The 24,599-nt window shown below is 41.0% G+C and overlaps 1 protein-coding gene across 1 annotated transcript in view; it reads left to right on the top strand.

Annotated features, from left to right (window-relative positions):
• Window positions 1-24,599, top strand: part of LOC126195218 (dipeptidase 1-like) — a 585,745-nt gene that overhangs the window by 339,763 nt on the left and 221,383 nt on the right. Inside the window, exon 3 of the mRNA XM_049933736.1 lies at window positions 12,859-13,012. Within this exon, the coding sequence (XP_049789693.1) occupies window positions 12,859-13,012 (154 nt within the window). The remainder of the gene's footprint in view (window positions 1-12,858; window positions 13,013-24,599) is intronic.

Raw genomic sequence — 24,599 nt, 5'->3', positions numbered from 1 at the left:
TTGTAGTACAGAAGACTATTGCATTTGGAAGTCGTGTTCTCTCTAAATCCGAAAAGAATTATTCGATTACGGAACTTGAAGCTTTGGCTGTTGTTTGGGCTTTCACAAAATTTCGCACATTTTTGTTCGGTAGACATACTAAGGTTTACACTGATCATCGAGCTTTGGAATTTCTTATGTCGACAAAATTAATTCATGGCAGATTCTCACGATGGGCGTTGTACCTACAGGAATTTGATTTTAGTATTGTTTACATACAGGGATCTTCAAATATTGTTGCTGATGCTTTATCACGGGCACCTATGGGTTTGAAACAAAGTGTTGAAGAGGACTGCAAAGAAAACCATTGTTGTTTGATGTACATTCAAGGTGTTGCGTTTGAGAACTTTATTTCGTCTTCGCTCCAGGACATCGCTAAGGAGCAAAATAAGGATCCAATCTGGAAGGACATTAAGGAGAAGTGGAGGAGAAAGGAAAGCGTAGCGATCAGACAGTATTATTTAGTTCGCAATGACATTCTTTTCAAACGAAAATCGGTCGACAACTCTGTTTGGTTAGTTTGTATTCCTGATGAGTGGGTCAATAAATTGATTTGGTACACACATTTCAGTTATGCGCACTTTGGTCCCAGAAAATGCTTTCATAAATTGCGAGAAAATTGCTACTTCAGTAATATGGAAAAACGTATTCGATCTGTTCTTGCCAGATGCAAATTATGTCAACAGGCTAAGCCGCCAACTGTTTCTCACAGAGCACCGTTGTTTCCTATCATTCCAGCGAAATTGAAGGACATGGCTGCAGTCGATTTGTTCGGTCCAGTGGTTCGTTCTACTAATGGTTTTGCGTACATTTTCGTAGAAGTGGAATTCACATCAAAATATGTGTGTTTTACACCTTTACGCAAAGCAACAGCTCGTTCAGTATCTAATGCTTTCATCAAACATTTTCTTAAAGAAGTTGGTCATGTTGATAAGGTTATATCAGATAATGGATCACAGTTTCGCTCTAAAATTTGGCTTCGTACCCTACGGCGTCGTAAAATTAAACCAATCTTCATTTCACTTTTTCGCCCTCAATCTAACGCTTCAGAAAGATGGATGAAGGAAATCAATAAATTGTGTCGCCTTTATTGTCATCAGAATCACAGAACGTGGGATCAGTATCTTCATATTTTTCAAAACATTCTGAATGAACTTCCTAATGACTCAACTTCTTTACCGCCTCTATTGATATTAAAAAACAAAACACCGACTAATCGCATTTCTGAAATTGTTCCTTTTCCGCCTTCACGGAAACTGCGGCATTCTGAAGTTGTCAACCTGGCTCTACGAAATATTGCATCTGCGGCTGCTAGAAGAGAAAAATCAGCGAAGCGTCCTGGTCGTTTGAAAACTTTGTCAGTTGGTCAGAAGGTATTAATTAAGTCCCACCGTTTGTCTCACAAAGGAAAAGGCTTGTGTCGTAAATTTTTTCTGCTCTATAACGGTCCATATAGGGTTCGCAAAATCATTCATGATAACACTATTGAAGTAGAGACTCTTAAATCACGACGCTCTAAGGGAATACATCATATATCTAACGTTAAAATTTTTGTGGAATGATATACTTTTAAAAAAATTTTGTGGAATGACATACTTGTGAGAAACAAACAGCTACATGTAAACAGGAAGAGAATGCAAGGATACCGCGCCGTGTTCCGGCGGCGGCAGATACTCAAAGCAACAGTCAGTCTGCGCGCCGCACAAGGCAGTCGTTGACCGCAAACAATCACTTCCTACGTCACGCGCCTACAGCTGATCGAGCGGTCAGTGCGAATGCACTGACAGACGTAAACAAATACACAGTCTAATTTCTCCGACTAAATTCTGTATAAAGCTATGGTGACTTTATAAATTATGTTATTAACGTTCAGTATTTTTCAGGATACGGTTGTGTAAAATATTTAAGACCTTCAGGTAAATTCTGTGCGTGTCCGACGTTAAGACGACTTGCTATGGAGAAAATTTCAGGAAGAATGTAAATTCGAAGAAAAAAGTAATAAACTAAAAAAGGTAACTATTAATTGAGTTTATTTTTCAGGTAACATAATTCCACTTAGGTACGTATTTTAGATGTAATTTGCTGCTCGCGATTACGTGATTCATACTTTGTGCTAATTTCATGTTCTATGAATTTACTTGTGAAGCGACGTGCTTGTGTACATTTACTGATTTTGACAATGTTTTATTAATGAACAGTGTTATTACATGTGTATATTATGCATCGCTTGGCTGCTATGCTTTTTCACTGATGTCATATTTTTTTTATTATGTGCCTGCTGTGCTTATTTATTTAAATTGTAATTGTCAACTGATTAATTGTGCTGACTGTGGTTATGTATGTGAGTTATACTTTGTGATTTATCTGCTTGCGCCTTCATGTTTACTTATTAAGATTACGTATGAACATTTATTTGCTTATGCTGATATGATGATAATGGCCTGTTTATTATGTAAGATACATATTTGCTGCTTTGCGTATGTATTGCATATTAACACATTTCCTTTTGTTGTCGTAAGTACTCTTTAATTTGGTGTATAGAATTGCTGATATACGGTGTACGAACATGGAGTTTAGGTTACACTATGGTATTAATTGTAGATTGTTCACTTGGCAGAGCCTCGTTGTAGGGATTGTGCTGCATTCACTTGTTGACATTCTGTTCTCTACTGGTATATTTACTCGCTATTGCATGTATTGCTTATGCTCAGTGGCTTATATTTTAAGATAAGAAAATGAACTGCAGTAATTCGACGAACGACATTGGTACAAGAAACTGCATAGAAGTCACATGAGCTGGAGGTTTTATGGAAGCTGTATAAATTTATGCTAATAGGAAGGAAGCTAACGACATGACATACCAACACTAGGTTAGACCATTGACAGTTATTACACTGCATTCTTCGTGAGCAATTGAAATAGGAAGTGACACTCGACACAAAAAATACTCCACATGTTTGCTTAGGTTTGCCATAATTTTTGAAGTGGTGTACACACTGAAATATCACGATCATTAACACTTCGTAATCGTACTTAATTACTGAGAGTTTTTCGAACTAAGTCTGTTAGAGGTCATGTATGCATTTCTTTTATTTAAGGATGGACAAGGAACCAAAATGTATCTTATAATTTATAATGAGTAGCAGATTTGGATCAGATGGATTACACGAGAGGTTGTGTGTTGACATTGTGTCTTCGGATTGTATGAGATGATGAATTGAGGTTTGCATTAGGATTTTATCTGTACTTGTTCGAGGAGACTGACTAGAGGAAAGAGTTGTTATGGAAGTGAAACGATATTGGTGCTAAGGTTTATATGTTTCGACGTATTGAAGAGGTATTATTGAGATTATGTGAAGTTGTTGATTATTGGAGTTTTCGTGGACAAGAGGTAAGGTAAATGATATTGATGATAAGGTTTATATGTATCGACGTATTGAAGAGGTATTAGTGAAGTATTGAGATTATGTGATGCTGATGATTATTGGAGTTTTGGTGGATAAGAGGTAAAGTAAGTGAGGAGCATATTTTTTTTTGTTGGTCCATATGGAACAAGGAGGATGAAGATGGCAGACTAGAACACTCAAGTAGAAAGAAGATTGTCTACACACACACTTTGTCAAATCACTAAGCAGTATATACTTTTTTTTGGAGAGAGGAAGTAATTGCATATCTTGGCTCACTGACAGTTGTTCAGCAACTGTACATTTTGATCTGGCTTGGCAAACATTGGTCTTGACATGATGACTATGACGTTGACTAACTATTATTGACTGTTATACATTGCTGCCACTACTACTTGATACACATGATGAACATAAAATTTTGACAGAATTGCATTTACACAGTTAACACTATTCAATTACACAGTAGCACTAATGTGGATGAAAGATGAGTGAGTGTGTTTTGTGTGTTTTCCTTTTATAATCCCAGAGAAGTGATCCCAACCTATCTCCTAAATATTATTTTACTTGTTTGTTGTGGCTTGCACTGACACCCATAAATATTATAGGTTTACTGGTATTTGTGTATTGTAATAGTTAATAGGACAATTATCTGATATCATTGTGTGTTTGTTATGATTTGTATGTTTAGTGTAAAGGCATTGTATGTGTATTCAAACTATTGTTCATGCCTGAACTGTCTGATTAGTGATGGTGCTGCACTTATCAACATGATGTGTGACATTTAGTCATGTTTAATTTCTGCTGATGAACTGTGTGATTAGTGATAGGGAATATTATGGACTGTTATTTGCACTTTTTCTACATGATTGGTGCCACTAGAACGTTTAATTTCTGCTGATGAACAGTGTGATTAGTGAAAGTGAATTTTATGGACTGCGGTCAGCACCTGGTCAACATTGCTGGGTGCCACTGATGGACTGCTTCTGCTGAAAAGATGTCACCTGTTGATGTCTGCACCTGCTCAACATTGCTGGTGCGACTAATGGAACTGCTTATACTGAAATGGTGTTACTTGTTGGTGTCTGCACCTATTCAACATTACTGGGTGCCACTGATGGACTGCTTCTACTGAAATGATGTCACTTGTTGCTGTCTGCACCTGCTCAACATTGCTGGGTGCCACTGATGGACTGCTTCTACTGAAAAGATGTCACCTGTTGATGTCTGCACCTGCTCCACATTGCTGGTGCCACTAATGGAACTGCTTATACTGAAATGGTGTTACTTGTTGGTGTCTGCACCTATTCAACATTACTGGGTGCCACTGATGGACTGCTTCTACTGAAATGATGTCACTTGTTGGTGTCTGCACCTGCTCAACATTGCTGGGTGCCACTGATGGACTGCTTCTACTGAAAAGATGTCACCTGTTGATGTCTGCACCTATTCAACATTGCTGGGTGCCACTGATGGAACTGATTCTACTAAAATGATGTCACTTGTTGGTTTTTGCACCTGTTGACCATTGCTGGGTGCTACTGCTGGAACTGTCAACTGCTTATTCTTGAGCTATGGAAAGCGTTTATGTGAATATTTGTATAAACTGATTTTTTGTGTATTACTGTTTGTGAAAAGTTATGAGACTCTTACCTGCACATTTTCGTCATTGCTGACGCTATTGATTGAACTGTTTAACCACATAATACTTGTGTAAACTATTATGTAAAGTCACATGTATGAAAGAATTTGTATTGCTTACTGTATTTTATATATTAGGTTATTGAAAGGTCAGTGCAAAGCCAAAATTTTATCTAGTTATATGATATTTACGCATTAATATTATCTTTTATTTTTGTCTGTATTTTTTTTGACGAATTTGGTGGTATTTTCACCACCAATGCTGGCAAAAATACCATCAAATTCTAGCCTGTGGAGGAAGGGCATATGAAAGGTGGCTACACTGAGCCACAGCGCCAGAGATCGCGCTAGAGAGTATTGTTCCGCCGCCTCCACTGGCAGTGGTTGTTGAGAACTCGTAGTAGTCAGTGATTATTGAGAACTCTTAGTGGGCAGTGCTTTGGGAGAACTCGTGGTAGTCAGTGCTGAGATGTCGTAGTGAGGAGTGTTTGTTGAGATGAGCTAGTAGGCAGTGCTTGCTGAGACGTGATACTGAAAAGTTCTTGTTGAGATGTGATAGTAGCGAGTCGGTGTGGAGAGATTGTAATGTCTAGAGTGCTTTTCATCAATATAAATTAAGGTAACAAACTACTTTTCTTTCTCATTATTTCAATGTCCTGAATAATGCGTCATTACAGGCTCAGTCAACAAAGCATCTGGCTTGTGTTCTTGTATTAGAGTGTAATTCTGGTTTTCTTGAGTAATTATGGTATTTCTATTTTCTTTAATTAATTCAGTATAAATGATATTTAAAATTTCTTGTGTTGTTGAAGAAGAACCGTGCCAGATGCGAACGTTGAGTCATACTTCCACACACAGAACAGTTACACTTGCGCTTTGGTTTCGTAGGTTTTATAGTTGCTGGGGACTTAATTAATTAATTGTGTTAATGAAAATTTCCATTTCATTCTTTGTTATTGTTCTATGCAGTCAGATAGCGTAATAATACTAGTCAGGGCCAACCGTTTACGAGACTGCGTAAACGGACAGACAGCTACTAAAGCAAAAAATTAAAATTATTTGCATTCAATAATAATTAAGCCCCCATGCAGTAGTTATAATGGAGTTTAGTCTACTCCCGGAGCCTTGTTTCGTTTAGGTCTTTCAGTGCTCTGTCAAACTCTTCACGCGGTATCATATCTCCCTTTTCATCTTCATCTACATCCTCCTCCATTTCCATAATATTGTCCTCAAGTACCCTCTATGTACTCCTTCCACCTTTCTGCCTTCCCTTCTTTGCTTAGAACTGGGTTGCCATCTGAGCTCTTGATATTCATACGAGTGGTTCTCTTCTCTCCAAAGGTCTCTCTAATTTTCCTGTAGGCAGTATCTATCTTACCCCTAGTGAGACAGGCCTCTACATCCTTAAATTTGTCCTCTAGCCATCCCTGCTTAGCCATTTTGCACTTCCTGTTGATCTCATTTTTGAGACGATTGTATTCCTTTTTGCCTGCTTCACTTACTGCATTTTTATATTTTCTCTTTTCATCAGTTAATTCAACAAATCTTCTGTTACCCAAGCCCTCGTCTTTTTACCTACTTGACCCTCTGCTGCCCTCGCTATTTCATCCCTCAAAGCTACCCATTCTTCTTCTACTGTATTTCTTTCCCCATTCCTGTCAATCGTTCCCTAAGGCTCCCCCTGATATTTTCTACAACCCCTGGTTCTGTCAGTTTATCCAGGTCCCATCTCCTTAAATTCCCACGTTTTTGTAGTTTCTTCAGTTTTAATCTACAGTTCATAACCAATAGTTGTGGTCAGTCCACATCTGCCACTGGAAATGTCTTATAATTTAAAACCTAGTTGCTAAATCTCTGTCTTACAATTATATAATATATGTGATGCCTTCTAGTATATCCAGGCTTCTTCCATGTATACACCCTTCATGATTCTTGAACCTAGTGTTCGCTATGATTAACTTACGCTCTACGTAAAATTCTACCAGGCGGCTTTCTCTTTCATTTCTTACCTCATTCCATACTACGAATTCTTCCCTTCCTTTTCCTACTATCGAATTCCAGTCCAAATTTTCGTCTCCTTCACTATCTGAACAATTTCTTTTATCTCATCACTCATTTCATCAATCTCTTCGTCATCAGCGGAGCTAGTTGGCATATAAACTTGTACTACTGTGGTAAGCGTGTCTATCTTTGCCACAGTAATGCTTTCACTGTACTGTTTGTAGTAGCTTACTCGCATTCCTATTTTTTATTCATTATTAAACCTACTCCTGCGTTACCCCTATTTGATTTCATATTTATAACCCTGTATTCACCTGACCAGAAGTCTTGTTCCTGCTGCCACCGAACTTCACTAATTCTCACTATATCTGACTTCAACCTATCCATTTCCCTTTTTAAATTTTCTAACCTACTTGTCCGATTAAAGGATCTGACATTCCACCCTCCGATCCGTAAAACGCTAGTTTTCTTTCTCCTGATAACGACGTCGTCCTGAGTAGTCCGCGCCAGGAGTTCCGAATGGGGGACTGTTATACCTCCGGAATGTTTTACCCAAGGGGACGCTCAATATTAGTTAGCTCAGTATTAGTAATATTAGTGATGAAGCTCAATACTGAATTAGTGATGAAACTGCAAGTCGTTTCGCTTGAGTGCTTGAACAATTTTAACTTTGTAAGCGTGCAAGTGCAGTCGTTTTTGAAGTGTCTTGCAAAATGTTAAGCAAGGGGTGTTTAGCTCTCGTGATGCAAGGCGAACTGACTTTGATGAACTTCTTTCAAAGATTTCTCTGACCTCCACTGGCATTTCATCAGATGCGTGTTTGTTGCCAGAATGTGATCGTCTCTCTACACTCCCAGTGGCCAGCAACTTGTCAGACAAGCATTCATAGCCTTAACGGCTGGTGGCTGGCTTTGAAATTCACGTTGGAATTCTGTTTTGAGAGCATGCCACATCACGCATTTGACTGAGATATAGTCACTTCTATATCTTTAGTATCTGAAGCAAGACAATAGGAATTTTTCAGAAAAAAGTCTGCACAACTTTTTGATATGCGTCGAATTAAGTCGGGTGACGTTGAGGGTATTAGATTAGGAAATGAGACACTTAAAGTAGTAAAGGAGTTTTGCTATTTAGGGAGCAAAATAACTGATGATGGTCGAAGTAGAGAGGATATAAAATGTAGACTGGCAATGGCAAGGAAAGCGTTTCTGAAGAAGAGAAATTTGTTAACATCGAGTATAGATTTAAGTGTCAGGAAGTCTTTTCTGAAAGTATTTGTATGGAATGTAGCCATGTATGCAAGTGAAACATGGACGATAAATAGTTTAGACAAGAAGAGAATAGAAGCTTTCGAAATGTGGTGCTACAGAAGAATGCTGAAGATTAGATGGGTAGATCACATAACTAATGAGGAGGTACTGAATAGGATTGGGGAGAAGAGGAGTTTGTGGCACAACTTGACCAGAAGAAGGGATCGGTTGGTAGGACATGTTCTGAGGCAGCAAGGGATCACCAATTTAGTATTGGAGGGCAGCGTGGAGGGTAAAAATCGTAGGGGGAGACCAAGAGATGCATACACTAAGCAGATTCAGAAGGATGTAGGTTGCAGTAGGTACTGGGAGATGAAGAAGCTTGCACAGGATAGAGTAGCATGGAGAGCTGCATCAAACCAGTCTCAGGACTGAAGACCACAACAACAACAACAACAACAACAACAACACGATCCGCAGGTATCCATGTCCTACAGTTTAAATTGTATTTGATAATTAGAAAGGTTTCATGTTGACACGCTCTATTTCTAGGAGAGGTCAGATAGTGGAAGAAGCATGTTCTTCCCGTACATGAACTACATGTTCTGTTGATAGTCTTCATGATAAATGTTATGATGGGGAACAGTTCAATTCAAAGGCGGCCGGCCGCGGTGGTCTAGCGGTTCTAGGTGCGCAGTCTGGAACCGCGCGACTGCTACGGTCGCAGGTTCGAATCCTGCCTCGGGCATGGATGTGTGTGATCTCCTTAGATTAGTTAGGTTTAAGTAGTTCTAAGTTCTAGGGGACTGATGACCACAGATGTTAAGTCCCATAGTGCTCAGAGCCATTTGAACCAATTCAAAGGCGGAAACGACTATGTGCTGCCCACTGGCAGGTTTTCAATTTTGTTGTGGCCACAAGTTCTATTCGTCACTTTGTTTCAGACGTAGGGAGTGGTCCCGGAGTGGTCAACACCTATCTGTTGCAAGGTTAACGCTGAAAATTGAGGTAGTTCTGTGTCCTATGGTAGGGACGCCTGTATTGGACTTACCTATTGGCGGAAATCTTCGTATAAAGGGAGATCACAAAGAACCAACACTGTAGTTCAGTTCTAATGTATGTTGTACGTTTGAGCATATGTAGATCACAATTGGTTTACCTCTTGCTTTAGCAACAGACAGCAAAAGGTCATTACTCACAGTGTTGATAATGGCTGTGATGTGGGGTACGGTCAAGTAGGGGGTGCCCCAGAGATCAGTTGGGGCCACTCCTGTTCCTTATTTATATAAATGATATTCCCTCTAGTATTACGAGTAACTCTAAAATATTTCTGTTTTCTGATGACACTAGCTTAGTAGTAAAGGATGTTGTGTGCAACACTGGTTCGGTTTCAAATAGTGCTGTGCATGACCTAAGTTCATGGCTTGTAGAAAGTAAACTAATGCTAAATCACAATAAGACTCAGTTTTTACAGTTTCTAACACAATTCAACAAAACCTGACTTTTAATTGCACAGAATGGGCATATGATTAGGGAACTGAACAGTTCAAATTTCTAGGTGTTCGTGAAAATCCCACGTTCAGGATCTTGTTCAAAGACTTAATGCAGCCATTTTTACTATTCGAACGGTATCTGAAATGGGTGATCGTTAGACACGAAAATTAGTCTACTTTGCTTATTTTCATTCGCTTATGTCGTATGGTATCATATTTTGGGGTAACTCTTCCCAATCTAAACGGATATTTTTGACTCGGAAACGGGCGGTTTGCGCAGTAATTTCATGAGTCTGGGTATTTTGACATTGGCCTCTCAATATACATATTCCTTACTATCATTTCTTGTTAACAATATTAGCTTATTCCCGAGAATAAGCAGCTTTCACTCAGTTAATACTCGGCAGAAATCAAACCTGCATTTGGATCGCACTTCCTTAACTCTTGTGCAGAAAGGTGTGCAGTATGCTGCTGCATTCATTTTCAATAAGCTACCACTCGAATTCAAAAATCCTAGCAGTAATCAACGCGCTTTCAAATCTAAACTGAAGAGTTCCCTCATGGGTCACTCCTTCTATTCTGTCGAGAAGTTCCTTGAAAAATTAAGCTGATTGTTGTTGTATTGTTGCGTTGATTTAAACTTATGGACTGACTTTTTTCGGGTTCATAAACATTTATTTTTATCTGTTATTACTTTTATGTTGTAATTTCGTGTACTGATGCGTTCCATGATCTCGGAGATTCGCTCCTCAATTTGGTCCTACGGAACTTGACGCGTAAATAAATAAATAAATACAAGAAGTATGTAGATGATGCAGGGGAACTGCACAAAACATTCGAGTCTTACCAGAGTTGTAAGTCTATTACTGTCAGATTTAACTGTTACAAGACGAGAAGCGAAAATGCAAAGTCCTACATCACTGGTCGGAAATACAGTCTTAACTACGGCACGCGTAATTCTACTTCCATTTATGTTTTTGGATGGGATCCGCCTTGAGCGAAACACAGTTTCCCTTTTCTTCTTTCTCAAGGCGGGTCTCGTTCAAAAACAAATTTATTTACAAACAAACGCGCGTGGAAGAGCTATAACCTCAAAATTAATTATACTTCTGTGCAAAGAGTGCTATTGGCCTAAAAGAGGAGGTTTCCCAAAAATTATCGCATAAAATATCAGTGAATGGTCAGATGTGATTAGAAGAAGGGATCGTTTGGTAGGACAAGTTCTGAGACGTCAAGGGATCACCGATTTAGTGTTGGAGGAAAGTGAGGAGAGGGGGTCATTGAGGGAGACTGAGAGATGAATACAGTAAGCAGTTTGAGAAGGATGTAGGTTGCAGTAGTTATTCAGAGATGAAAAGGCTTGCAGAGGACAGTGTGACATGGAGAGCTGCATCAAGCCAGTCTTTGGACTGGCGACCACAACGGCACAGCTAGTTCACTTGTGGAAAATTAGTTATAAATTTTAGCGGTAGCATCATTTACGATTTTCCCTCTTGATGCTTCTAGAGCAGCAACAGTAATGGGCTCATGATAGCACATTGCATAAAATGCACTCGTGGCTTCTTCCATTGCAGAAAATGTAGCGTTGCCGTATATATTACTGGAACATAGTAGCGCAGCTTCTTGCAGCCTGGTTCTTAAATAGGAACTTAACTATGCCGGTGAACAAACTATCCCATTAAAAAAAATAATTCTTCTAATAGAATGTTCGACACAATGAATTCGATAAATTGCAGAAGACCCTAGCTGGTGATAAACCTGATCATCTAAAAATTTTGCTATGTGCTCTGTGAAAGTACAAATAGCTGCCTCATTTGAGCTCCCCTTTTGAAATTCAAACTGTGATTGACTAGGCATTTCATTAGTACTTAGACAGATGTTAATCCTTGAGCGCATTACCCTCTCAGAAATATTGAAAACTGTGTATCCAGCCTGTAGCTGTTTGTAGCTTTTGAGTTGACTTTCTTATAGAGAGACCGCATCATATCAAATTAATCTGTCTGGGAAAATACCCTTAACTAACGATTTATCGCACATGTGATTAAGAACATGAATATTAGAAGACCACAGCCTTTTAGTGTCTTCCAGGTATCAGCAACTCCATACGAATTTTTACTTTTGTAGGTCATGATAACTTTCCTTATTTCGGGTATGGAGTGTGACAAATTTATATTTCAATAAATTTCCTCTGTGTTGCTTCCTCAGACCACTCTCTCTATCTCTCTTTTGAATTTATCGTATGCCTTTTTCTGACCTACGTTTAGAAAGTAATTACTAAAAATATACGGCACGCACATTTTATAATTCTCCCTTTATCTTTAATCGAAATAGTTCCATGTTCTGTTTCTTCTTCCAAAGTCTCTCTTTTGATTTTATTGGGTGATTTGACAATTTCTGCCAAATGTAATCTTTGCACGTACCGTGGGTCTACAGATGGAGGTTACATCCGTGATAGGACAGGAAGTATCATTACTCGTCAACTAAAATAACCAAACATCACTATAAAGTATATGTTAATAAACAAAATACGCTAAACGTGATTTCTCACCATGCCTTTAATGGAGTTTAGTACATCTTAAGAGGCACAAATGACACCAACGCCTTCTGTGCAGACCAGCAGATCTATTTTTTACAGTGTCTCATATCTAGAGCAGGCGGGCTTTCAATCAGTACTCACTACAAATCAACAGTAAAGCTTTAAAGGTGGAAACGGTAGTTCGATTACGGATGCAGGAAATAAGGCGACAAAATGGAAATAGTATTTGAAGAAGTTTCGTAGTTTCAGTTTTCCGTAGTTTGCCCAAATCACTTGAGACAAATATCGGAATGTTTCCGTCGAAAAGGACACGGCCGATATCCTTTCCCAATCCGGTCTTGTACTCAGTCGGTAATGATCTGATCGTCGACTGGACGTTAAAAGTAACCTACCTTCCTTCTTCGAGCACCATCACACTGCTTTTCATCAACAACTTCGCGCTTACGTCGCTAGCGTTCTTGCTGCTACACGGTGTTCCGTCTCTCGTGTTGCAGGCACAACGACTTGCCGCACAACCTGCGCCTGCTTACGCATAACCAGCTGAGCGCCGTGGACTTTCGCAGGAACCTGCGCACCGACGCCGTCTGGAACTGCTCGACCTGCTTCACCGACATACCGCGCCTGCGGGCAGGCTTCGTCGGAGCACAGGTCAGTCATACCGTCTCCTCGCATCCTCTGTTCCACTTGTTACTGTTTATCAGTCTAAGCAGCGCCGTACAGAATGGGTTGCGAGACAGGCCCACGCCAAAGGAGCAGGCACAGAAGGGGCCCAAAAACTGGCCAGAAAACTATACGGGTTAAGAAGTAACCGGGACCTCTGTCGCTTGCGGATGTCGCTGCCGGCCGATGTTGTGACTTCCGTTGCTTGAGTGCTGGGTCCCACGCTTTATTGATAGTAGAACCACTGTCTCTATGGATCAGGCTGTCGGCCACTCTTCCAACAGCCTCCTTAAAACCACAAACCCAGAGCGACGTTTTATCACTTCCGTTTGCTCGTACATCACTGAGTTCCCTGTAGCTATGCAACATTCCGCAACCGCAAATTTTTTTGGTTGCTTGAGTTCGGTGTATCTCGTGTGCCCTTGGCAACTTTCTTTGACTGTCAGCATAGTCTGCCTGGTGTATGCCTTACCATCTTTGCATGGAATACGGTAGACACATCGTTTACAGAGCTCCAAGTCCTCCTCCTTCACCATACCTGATAGTGCTCGCGTTTTCGGAGGTTTACGGAAAACGCATTCAAGGTTTTACCGATTTTTTTCGATACTTCGCTGGCGTACGGCAGGTACGTCATTGTCTTATGCTATATTACAGAATGAGATTTTCACTCCTCAGCGGAGTGTGTGCTGATATGAAACTTCCTGGCAGATTAAAACAGTGTGCCGGACTGAGACTCGAACTCGGGACCTATGCCTCTCGCGGGCAAGTGCTGTACCAACTGAGCTACCCAAGCACGACTCACGCCCCCTCCTCACAGCTTTACTTCAACCATTACGTCGTCTCCTACCTTCCAAACTTCACATAAGCTCTCCTATGCTTTATTCTATATTTCTGGGCCTGTACTTTCTACCTGAAACCACGTCGGATTTTACCTAGCGTGGCGGTTATCGCTGAAGTCGCCGGTTTTCACTTATATCGGTTTTTTTTCGATGCCAGTTTAACCTAATTGTTAAAATTTCTCAAAATACCCGATTTCTGACACAGTTTTCGGTTTTTTTATTGCCATTGTTTCCTGTGATAAACCTACAAATGGAACAAAGACTGAAACATTTTCACCCCAGTGTTGTTCGACTTTTCAAACACAGTGTAACATAGATTCTGCTTGGCAAGGATCCTAGAAGTCCTTGACAGAATTCCATAAGTATGTTGCACCAGATGTCTACGCGCACGTCAAGCATTCCCGCGAATTACGGTATGGTGGTTTACGGGCACGAAGCTGGCACCCGATGTTCGTTCCAGTGGATACAGATCAGGCGCATTTCCTGACCAATACATCAATGTGATTTCACTATAATGCCCCTAAAACCACTGTACCACGATTCTGGCCTTGCATTACCGACAATTATCCTGCTGGAAGATGTCATGACCTTAGTAATAAATTAGTGAATTACTGTACTGGTAAACCCCTTACCTTATTTGATTTTCAAACAGCTGGGCGGAACTGAATGTACTCAGACAGTTCTCTCTTTACTTATTCTGATCAACACTAAACTGACAAAGAATATTTTTAGCGCAACGCAATCTGACTTTCAATAATCCCTACAAAAGAATGGCCCTGACTAACAATAACCTGTACCTTTCAGGAATCACTTACAAAAATCTTCGTTACTCGAACTACTGCAAACAGCGAGCGCCAATACTGCCAGCTAAATAAAAGATTCTAACTACTGAAGGCACTAACTACTGATAGGCATAGTTAGCAAATGATTTTGATAGAGACCGAACAGTGTATTTACCTTAATAATATTCAAAAGGCATAGTGTATATATCAGTTCATGATATACAGTATTACAAATTTACTCTTTCTGATGGACACAAGTCCAGATCGTCCGCTCTCAAAATTCTGCCATCTCTCTCCCCACATCCACTACTGCTGGCGGCTCACCTCCCGCTGCGCAACGCTACGCGCTGTTCACATCCAACTGCCCAACACTACAATAGCGAGTATTCCAACAATGCCAACCAGCCACAGACTGCACACAGCACAGCCAGTGATTTTCATACAGAGCGCTACGTGACGTTACCGACATAAAAACCTAAACAGCCTACTTACAACGTAGTCCACTCTGTAATTATGCCTTCGATTACCACCACAGGTCCCATGGAAACCCAGATCAATGTATCCCATAGAATAATTGTGCCCTCACCAGCCTGCATCATGTGGTGCTTGTTTCGTGCAGCCAATCACTTGGATGACTTTGTGTAAGGACCCAACCATCGACCAGGTGTAACAAGAAATGAGATTCATTAGACAGGCTACACGTTTCTATGGACCCACGGTGAAAACTCAGTGATGCTGTGTCCACTGAAATCGCAACTGACTATGTCGGTGGGTACGTAGGGCCTGTGTGATGTGGAGCTCCGTGTTCAACAGCGGCCTTCGAGCGGTGCGCTCCGAAACACTTGTGCCTGTACCAACATTGAATTCTGTCCTCAGATCTGCCACAGATAGCTGGCTGTCCTAGATTACACAACGGGGGATACTCCGACTTCTAGGTTTTGTCACAAGCTGGAACATGGTTGCGAATCGAACAGTGGCCCGAACATAGAATAAATTTCCTTTGCTTCACGTCTACGGTCACAAATTTTCTGTCATGAGACTACCGGTTTCGGTCTATAATGACCATCTTCAGATCTGTTTCACAAAAACATGTCCTAATATACTGGAGACATAGTGGCTTAACATTTAACGATGCCACTATGGCTCCGGTATATAGGATATGTTTTTATAAAACAGATCTGAAGATGGTCATTATAGACCGAAATCGGTAGTCTGATGACAAAAAAATTGTGCCCATAGACGTGAAGTAAAGGAAATTTATTCTAGGTTTTGTGATGAGACAAGGTGTCCAATGTCATACGACCTACTCGATATTTCACCATCCTTCAAACACTCTCCATAGGTGTTCACACCAGTAGTACGCCAACAGGCGACCAGCTTCGCCGTTTCAAAGGTTCTAGTTTCCAATCGCAGCACCACTGCAATGGATCCTTCGTCAGAACCGCTTATATCAGTAGATTTCTGCATTTGCAGCCTGTATCTTCGTTCTAGTGACTGCCAATTGGTCTCCCCTCCGCTTACGTCCTTTCCTTACTGCATTAGATGCCCGCAACACAAGGCATTCAACCTCGCGGTGGGTAGTGGTCATAATGTTTTGGCTCATCAGCGTAGACTCAAAATATTAAACTAAATAAGGAAATAAAACTTATTCCACCCACCATTCGCTGCTTTTCCCGCAAAGTGATAAGTGGTGGAATACTACAAACTATCACCAATATTCTATTATTGATTCTTATTTGTTGAAACTCTACTAAAAATCATGTTGTAATCGAGGATCATGGTACTATTTGGGCAATGCGAATAGTCAGAGCTAAAATGTGAAAACTGAGGTTTAACTAATGTATTTTTCGTGTTACTTCGTCTGCTTTCAATAGCTACAAGCAGATAAACACTTATGTAGACACAGGCAGCAGATCACCTACCTTATAGTTTTATTGTAAACTATGAGTGAATTGTTGTAAGGTTTTTACCTTAATTTCCTTCCTCCTTTATTGTGTCACAGAAACGGTTGACAAATACTTAATCTGTTAAAGCAAATGAAACGTTCTACTTCATTGCTACGTTACTCTGTCCAATATTTCCAGACTAGGGTTGGTGCCATTTTGTTATACAACGTATGTCTGACGACGACAGTGAGAAACTATGACTTACACCAGAAGGGCAGTCTTGCACACTGCGTGTACAGGCGTAATATCTAATAGGCCATACGATATGGGAACACGTACATTATTGTCTCAGAAATGCTTTACCAATTCTTGTTCCATGTGATTTCAGCATTGTTATTGCAAGAGCACTGGTCGCTTTTCCTATTTGGTATAAAAATTCAGTATCTCAAAGTAGTTCAGATTTCGAGAATAAAATTTACTCGTTTTTAAAGAATGGTTTATTCAAAAACGAAAATTTTTAGCACTGCTGCTATGGATAATTGATATTTCGGTTTTTTATCCGGTTATCAGTAAAAAATAAAAAACCCGTTATAACCGAGACATAATAAATATTGGACGAAAACACTGGTATCGGTTTTAACCGGTCGATTTTCCCCTCCCTGATTTGACTCCCAACATTTCAGTTCCTCTTGAATATATCCTTAAGGTGGTTGAGCCCGCTTGGCAGACTTTTTTCATCCGATATTGCACCGGCCTTCTGGGCTAATGTACGTAGTGAAGGATGATGGCAGCAGGAGGCGTGGAGGTACAAATCCGTGTGGGTGACTTTCCTGTACACGCTGTGTTCTATAATACCGTCCGCTTCGACTGAGGCGCCCTAAAAGGTGAGTTCGAAATTTTTTTCCACCTCCATAGTGAATATGATGCTTGAGTGCAGAGGGTTCAGATGTTGGAGAAACTCATGAAGGCTTCTCAATCCCATGTAACCACACAACACTTGTCAACATATGAAAAGTAATTACTTCGCCAGGAAAGCTTAAGATCATGCGTCTGTTTTTTCTCTGCTTTTTTACGGCACACGACGTCTAATATGGTTTAAGTGGTAACAATACGCTTGGTTTCCACGACAGCCGCCTACATAGTTTTCTCATATTCAACAGTGGAGTACTTGCTGCTACATCTTTACGGTATTGTAGGATTACAAACACCAGCGAGAAGGCTTTCAATCTTTGCTGATTTCTGTCGACTAACGGCTGAAGCGAAACACTGTGGAGGTGGCAAGCTAAAAAGTTGGAGGAGTTATATAACTTACTTGCCCCTCGAGTAGGTACCTTCGCTGCTCCAAAGGAAACGAAGTTGAAATTGTAATCTCTTTATATAAAAGGAAATGGCCTGATTGACTCCTCATCGCCCAGCCTAAACAGCTAAGACAGAAGCTTGATATTTAGAGAGAGCGTTGATGTTGTACTGTAGGCATCATTTAAGAAGGGATTTTTCGAAATTCCGTCCCTAAGGGGGTGATATAGGGGACGAAAGGTTTTTTGAAAATAAGTCGCTATTAAGGCAATTTTGAAGCTAGAAGTACGAAAATTGGTATTTGCATTCTCGGTCAGAAATTAGAAAAAGGTGTATCAGCGTTTTTGGAAGTTCAATCCCTAAGTGGTGAAATAGGGTATGAAAATTTTTATGAAAATATTACATTATGAAAGCAGACTCACTTTTTAGTCAGAAGTACATTAGGAAAACATCATACTTCTATGCCATTAATTTGAGTGAAAACTTTAGAAATAGCAATTTGTGAACTAAACCAAAGAAAGCTGTTTAACGGTCACCACGACAAATCGGATTCGTCAGAATTGCTTAAAAAAGGAAACGGAACTTCATACATTAGTTTTTCAGCAGGCCTAATACATTTTTATAAAATTATTTTGTTGTAATTACTGCACAAACCACAAACTAATTATTACTGATAACAGATGAGCAGCCTTGTGGTACTACTGGACAAAAACTTAAGCACGCTCAATTCTGTCTTGGAGGGACCGTGGCCACAAATCCAGAGAAATACTCACAAATTACATACATTCATTCGGCAGTAAATTACTAACAAATAAGAGTTCGGATAGTTTTAAAAAAGTTTCAGATGACAGTGATGTCACGCACGAACGGCATAGTGTCCAAACAAGGGCCCCTCTGGACTTGCTGACTGCTGCCGTCACATAATACGTTAACACATGTCGGGTAAAGGCAAAATGTAAAACACACTTATTTTAAAAAAAATTACAAAACATACACTGGTAAGTAATCATTTAATATAATTAAAGGAAACCTGCTTGAAACTTATGCAGCCAATCTTGAGGTGAAGTCAGATAATGGGTTCAAGAACCAGTAATAAAACTTAATATCCGCTAAACGGGTTACGACCAGGAGCGCCAAAGAAAACTTTTAACAAAAATACACTTGGTTTTAAGATAAAATTTGCCCGCCCGGTTAGCCGTGTGGTCTAACGCGCCTGGTCCCCGGCACGAATCCGCCCGGCGGACTTGTGTCGAGGTCCGGTGAGCCGGCCAGTCTGTGGATGGCTTTTAGGCGGTTTTCCATCTGCCTCGGCGAATGCGGGCTGGTTCCCCTTATTCGGCCACAGCTATACTATGTCAGCGATTGCTGTGCAAACAAGTTCTCCACGTACGCGTACACCACCATTACTCTACAAAGCAAACATTTACACTCGTCTGGCGTGAGACGTTCCCTGAAAGAGTGGTTAGGTGTGGAGCAGTGGAGGGGTGAAGTGGACTGCGGTAGTCGTCCTGGGGTTGTGGGTCAAATGGCTCTGAGCACTATGGTACTTAACATCTAAGGTCACCAGTCCCCTAGAACTTAGAACTACTTAAACCTAACTAACCTAAGGACATCACACACATCCATGCCCGAGGCAGGATTCGAACCTGCGACCGTAACGGTCACGCGGTTCCAGACTGAAGCGCCTTTAACCGCACGGCCACGCCGGCCGGCTCCTGGGTTTGTGGACCATTGCGGTTGCGGCGGGGACGGAGCGTCTCCGTCTTTTCTAGGCCCCCGGTTAACATACAATACAAGCTGTAATTATAACTATTGCAACTTGCGTAAACTCAATTTCGGCTCATTATAACAAGCAGACAGACACAAGGCCTTCTCATACTATCCATAATATTTTGTAATTCGCTTCAAGCATCACATCAGTTTAAATTCAAAAGGATTATGAAAGTTCATGGCACTAAAATAAGTAGGCCCACACAATAAGAGAATTAAAAAGGTATTGTGTCAACAAACACACAATAAAATTTAAACAGTTTAACTTCTCTTCTTAAAACAACCAATTCACAAAACAAACAATTCTTAAACCAACAACAGCATTAGAGCCAGTTAAATTCAGCAACTTCAGGGGCCAGACACACACCCGAACTTTCAGAGGACAGATGAGCGTCTTATCCCAATTCCATTGAAAAACTATTTGCATCTACACGTGACAGTCATCATTTACTGATGTTGCTTTTGATGTGTTGGTGAATGTGCCAACACCTTGTAGATAGAGGAGGCCGAAATGCACGCTATCTAACGCAGACGGGCGTGAATTCTGGAACAGGATAAGTAGTGAATTCTAATAAGAAAAGTATGTAGCTCCTCTAATACTTAACTTTTATTTATCCTTGTTGTGAATACAGCATTCTTGATGAGACATTTCATACGATAACTATCAAACTATGTAAGGCTAATGGCGCCTTGCTAAGTCGTAGCCATTAACTTAGCTGAAGGCTATTCTGTCTCTCGGCAAATGAGAGCAAAGGCTTCGTCCGTATAGGCGCTAGCAACGTCGTCGTACAACTGGGGCGAGTTCTCGTACGTCTCTCAAGACCTGCCGTATGGTGGCGCTCTGTCTGCGATCACACAGTGGCGACACGCGGGTCCGACATGTACTAATGGACCGCGGCCGATTTAAGCTACCACCTAGCAAGTGTGGTGTCTGGCAGTGACACCACAGCTTTGTTCTCCATTACAAAACACATCTCGGGAAGCAACCACAGAATACGACTAATGTGGGGAGTGGCTGACTATCCCGTCGGTGTTTCTGGTTGCCTATGTGCAGCACCTACATTAATAGGCCATACCCGACAACCTTGTGGCTACCACGGTTACTCCACTGCTAGGTGCGCTACGTCGGCCAAGGAGGGACACCACACCACCGCTGACAAACAGCACGCGGAGACCACTTAACCGCGCCGTGCTTGCTCCTTTATTTCACAGAGTCGCGACTCTGTCGCCTCCTAGCGAGGCTATAGGCTCACGAACCGGCTCAACAGATACGACGTTTAAATGCGATTCCATGTGCAGGAATGTCCGTTTGAGATCAGAGAATTATGACGCTAATAACTATAGAACCACTTATTCGATTTCTCTCTCTCTCTCTCTCTCTCTCTCTCTCTCTCTCTCTCTCTCTCTGTTTTTCTGTCTCTCTCTTTTTAACTCGCTATATGAAATTCTTCAACAGAGTATTTTTTGCAGAACTCAATTAGCCTTTCTCCTCTCTCATTCCTAATACCAAGCCCATATCATCCTGTAACTCTTCTTCTACTCCTTTCACGACAACCGCATTCCTATCTCCCGCGACTATTAGATTTTCATCACCCTTTACTTACTGAATTACCCTTTCAGTATCCCCTTATACTCTTTCTAACTCTTCATCTTCGGCTTACGATGTCTTCGTGTATACCTGAACTATCGTTGTCGGTGTTGGTTTGTTATCGACTCTGATGAGAACCACCTTGTCACTGAACTGTTCACACTAACACTCTCTTTGCTGTACCTCCCTATTCATAACGAATCCTATTCCCGTTTCACCATTTGCTGCTGCTGTCGACAGTACGCTATACTCATCTGATCAGAAATCCTTCTCTTCTTTCCGTTTAACTTCACTGACCCCCACTTCATCTAGAGTGAGCCTTTGCATTTCCCTTTTCAGATTTTCTAGCTTCCCTACCACGTTCAAACTTCTGATATTCCACGCTCTGGTTCGTAGAGCGTTACCGGTGATCCGAATGGGGGACTAGTCCGAAATCTTTTGCAAATGGAGGGATAATCACACTATTACCGGTCACATGTCCTGTGAAGACACATTATGTGTCCTTAATGCGGTGGTTTCCACTGCCTCGTGCATTCTCATGCCGTTGATCATTGCTGATTCTTCCGCCTTGAACGTCTGCCCGCTCCTCCTCCCTCTTTAGCAAGGCCATTGGCTGAATGAGGATGACTTCTTATGTCGGAAATCTTCGGCACCGTTGCTAATCATTTTTATTCAATATTTAGGCGGTGGTGGGACTCGATCCCGATACCGAGGACGTTTTGATTATTAATCAAAGACGTTACGCCACATCACGCGAGTATACCTCGCGAGAGGAGGAGATAAATTGGAGAAGGTCGAGAGATAGAGGAAGATTCAGTTAGATCACATCATAATCAGGCAGAGATTCTGAAGTCAGATATTGGATTGTGAGGCGTACCCAGGAGCAGATATAGACTCTGATCACACTTTAGTATTGATGAAGAATGCGCTGAAGTTTAAGAGAGTAGTCAAGAAGAGAAGTGGAATTTGGAAGTTGTCCAAGGCTATACTGCGATAATGAATAGCTCAGTTGGCAGTTCTTTTGAAGAGGAATGGACAACTCTAAAAAGGACAATCACAGAAGTTGGAAAGAAAAACATAGATACAGAGAAGATAACTTCGAAGAAACCATAGGTACCAAGCGAAAAACGTTAGTTTCTCGATGAAAGAAGGAAGTACAAAAATGTGCAGGGAAATTCAGTCACAGAGAAATACACGTCACTTAGGAATTAAATAAATCGGAAGGGCAGAGAAGCTAAGCGAAATGGCTGAATGAAAAATATGAAGAAATCAGAAGGACTGACTCATCACACAGAAAAGTCAAAACAATCTTCGGTGGAGTTAAAAAGCACAGGTGATAACATTAAGAGTGCAATGGAAATTTCAATGTTAAATGAAGAGAAGAGGTCGGATAGGTGGAAACAGTACACTGAAGGCGTCGATGAAGGGAAAGACTTGCCTGATGATGTGATAGAAGAAACAGGAGTCGATATAGATGATCGAGTATTAGAATCAGAATTTGAAAGAGGTTACATTGACTTACAGTGAAATAAGGGTGCAGGGATAGATAACATTCCATCAAAATTTCTAAAATCATTGGGGGAAAATGGCAACAAAACGGCTATTCACGTTGGTGCATAGAATGTATGAGTCTGGCGATATACCATCTGACTTTCGGAATAACATCATCTATATAATTCAGAAGATTGCAAGAGCCGACAGCCGGCCGAAGTGGCCGTGCGGTTAAAGGCGCTGCAGTCTGGAACCGCAAGACCGCTACGGTCGCAGGTTCGAATCCTGCCTCGGGCATGGATGTTTGTGATGTCCTTAGGTTAGTTCGGTTTAACTAGTTCTAAGTTCTAGGGGACTAATGACCTCAGCAGTTGAGTCCCATAGTGCTCAGAGCCATTTGAACCAAGAGCCGACAAGTGCGAGATTTATCGCACAAACATCTTAACAGCTTATGCATCCAAGTTGCTGACAAGAAAATACACAGGAAAATTAAAAAGAAAACTGAGGTAGTGAAGATCAGTTTGGCTTTAGGAACGGTAAACGTACCAGAGACGCAGTTCTGGCATTGCGGCTGATAATTGAAGCAATACTAAAGAAGAAGCAAGACACATTCATAGGATTTGTCGACCTGGCAAATGAGTTAGAGAATGTAAAAATGGTGCAAGATGTTCGAAAATCTAAGAAAAATAGGGATAAGCTACAGGGAAAGATGAGTAATATACAACATGTACAAGAGGCAAGAGGGAGTGGAAGCACAAGAACGAAGTGCTCGGATTAAGAAGGGTGTAAGACATGGATGCAGTCTTTCGCCCCTACCTATAGATTGAAGAAGCAGTGGCGGAAATAAAACAAAGGTCTTAGAATGGGGTTAAAATTTGGGGTAAAAGGATATCAGTGATCTCGTCGATGACTTCGTTGTCCTAAGGGAAAGTGAAGAAGAATTACATGGTCAGTTGAATGGAATGAACGTTCCAACGGATACAGAATATGTACTGAGAGGAAACCGGAAGAAGACAAATATAACGAGATGAAACAGAAATGAGAATATCGAGAAACTTAACATCACGATTGGTGATCATGAAATAGATGAAGTTAAGGTATTCTTCCACCTATGCATCAGAATAAGCAGGGAGAACATAAAAAGCAGACTAACGCTGAAAAAAAGGGCATTCCTGGGCAAGAGAAGTCTGCTAGTATCAAACATAGGCCTTAATTTGAGGAAGAAATTTCTGAGAATGTACGTTTGGAGTACAGTAGTGAAATATGGTCTGTGGGAAAACCGGAACACAAGAGAATCTAAGCATTTGCGATGTGGTCCTACAGAAGAATATTGAAAATTAGGTGGACTGATAAGGTAAGGAATGAGGTGGTTCTCCGCAGAATCGGAGAGGAAAGGAATATGTGGAAAACACTGACAAGAAGAAGGCACAGGATGGCAGGACATCTGTTAAGACATCATGGAATGACTTCCATGGTACTAGACGGAGCTGTAGATGTTAAAAACTGTAAAGAACACAGATATTGGAATACATCCAGCAAATAATTGAGGAGTGTTACTCTGAGATGAAGAGGTTAGCACTGGAAAGGACCGAGCGAGGTGGCGCAGTGGTTAGCACACTGGACTCGCATTCGGGAGGACGACGGTTCAATCCCGTCTCCAGCCATCCTGATTTAGGTTTTCCGTGATTTCCCTAAATCGTTTCAGGCAAATGCCGGGATGGTTCCTTTGAAAGGGCACGGCCGATTTCCTTCCCAATCCTTTCCTAAACCGAGCTTGCGCTCCGTCTCTAATGACCTCGTTGTCGACGGGACGTTAAACACTAACCACCACCACCACTGGAAAGGAATCAAACCATTCAGAAGACTGATGACTCAAAAATGAAATTACATTAAATCCGTTGGAACACTTTAATTATGCAAAAA

The sequence above is a fragment of the Schistocerca nitens genome, chromosome 7 (assembly GCF_023898315.1).
Source record: "Schistocerca nitens isolate TAMUIC-IGC-003100 chromosome 7, iqSchNite1.1, whole genome shotgun sequence".
Lineage (NCBI taxonomy): Eukaryota > Metazoa > Arthropoda > Insecta > Orthoptera > Acrididae > Schistocerca > Schistocerca nitens.
This window is presented reverse-complemented; position numbering and strand designations above follow the sequence as displayed.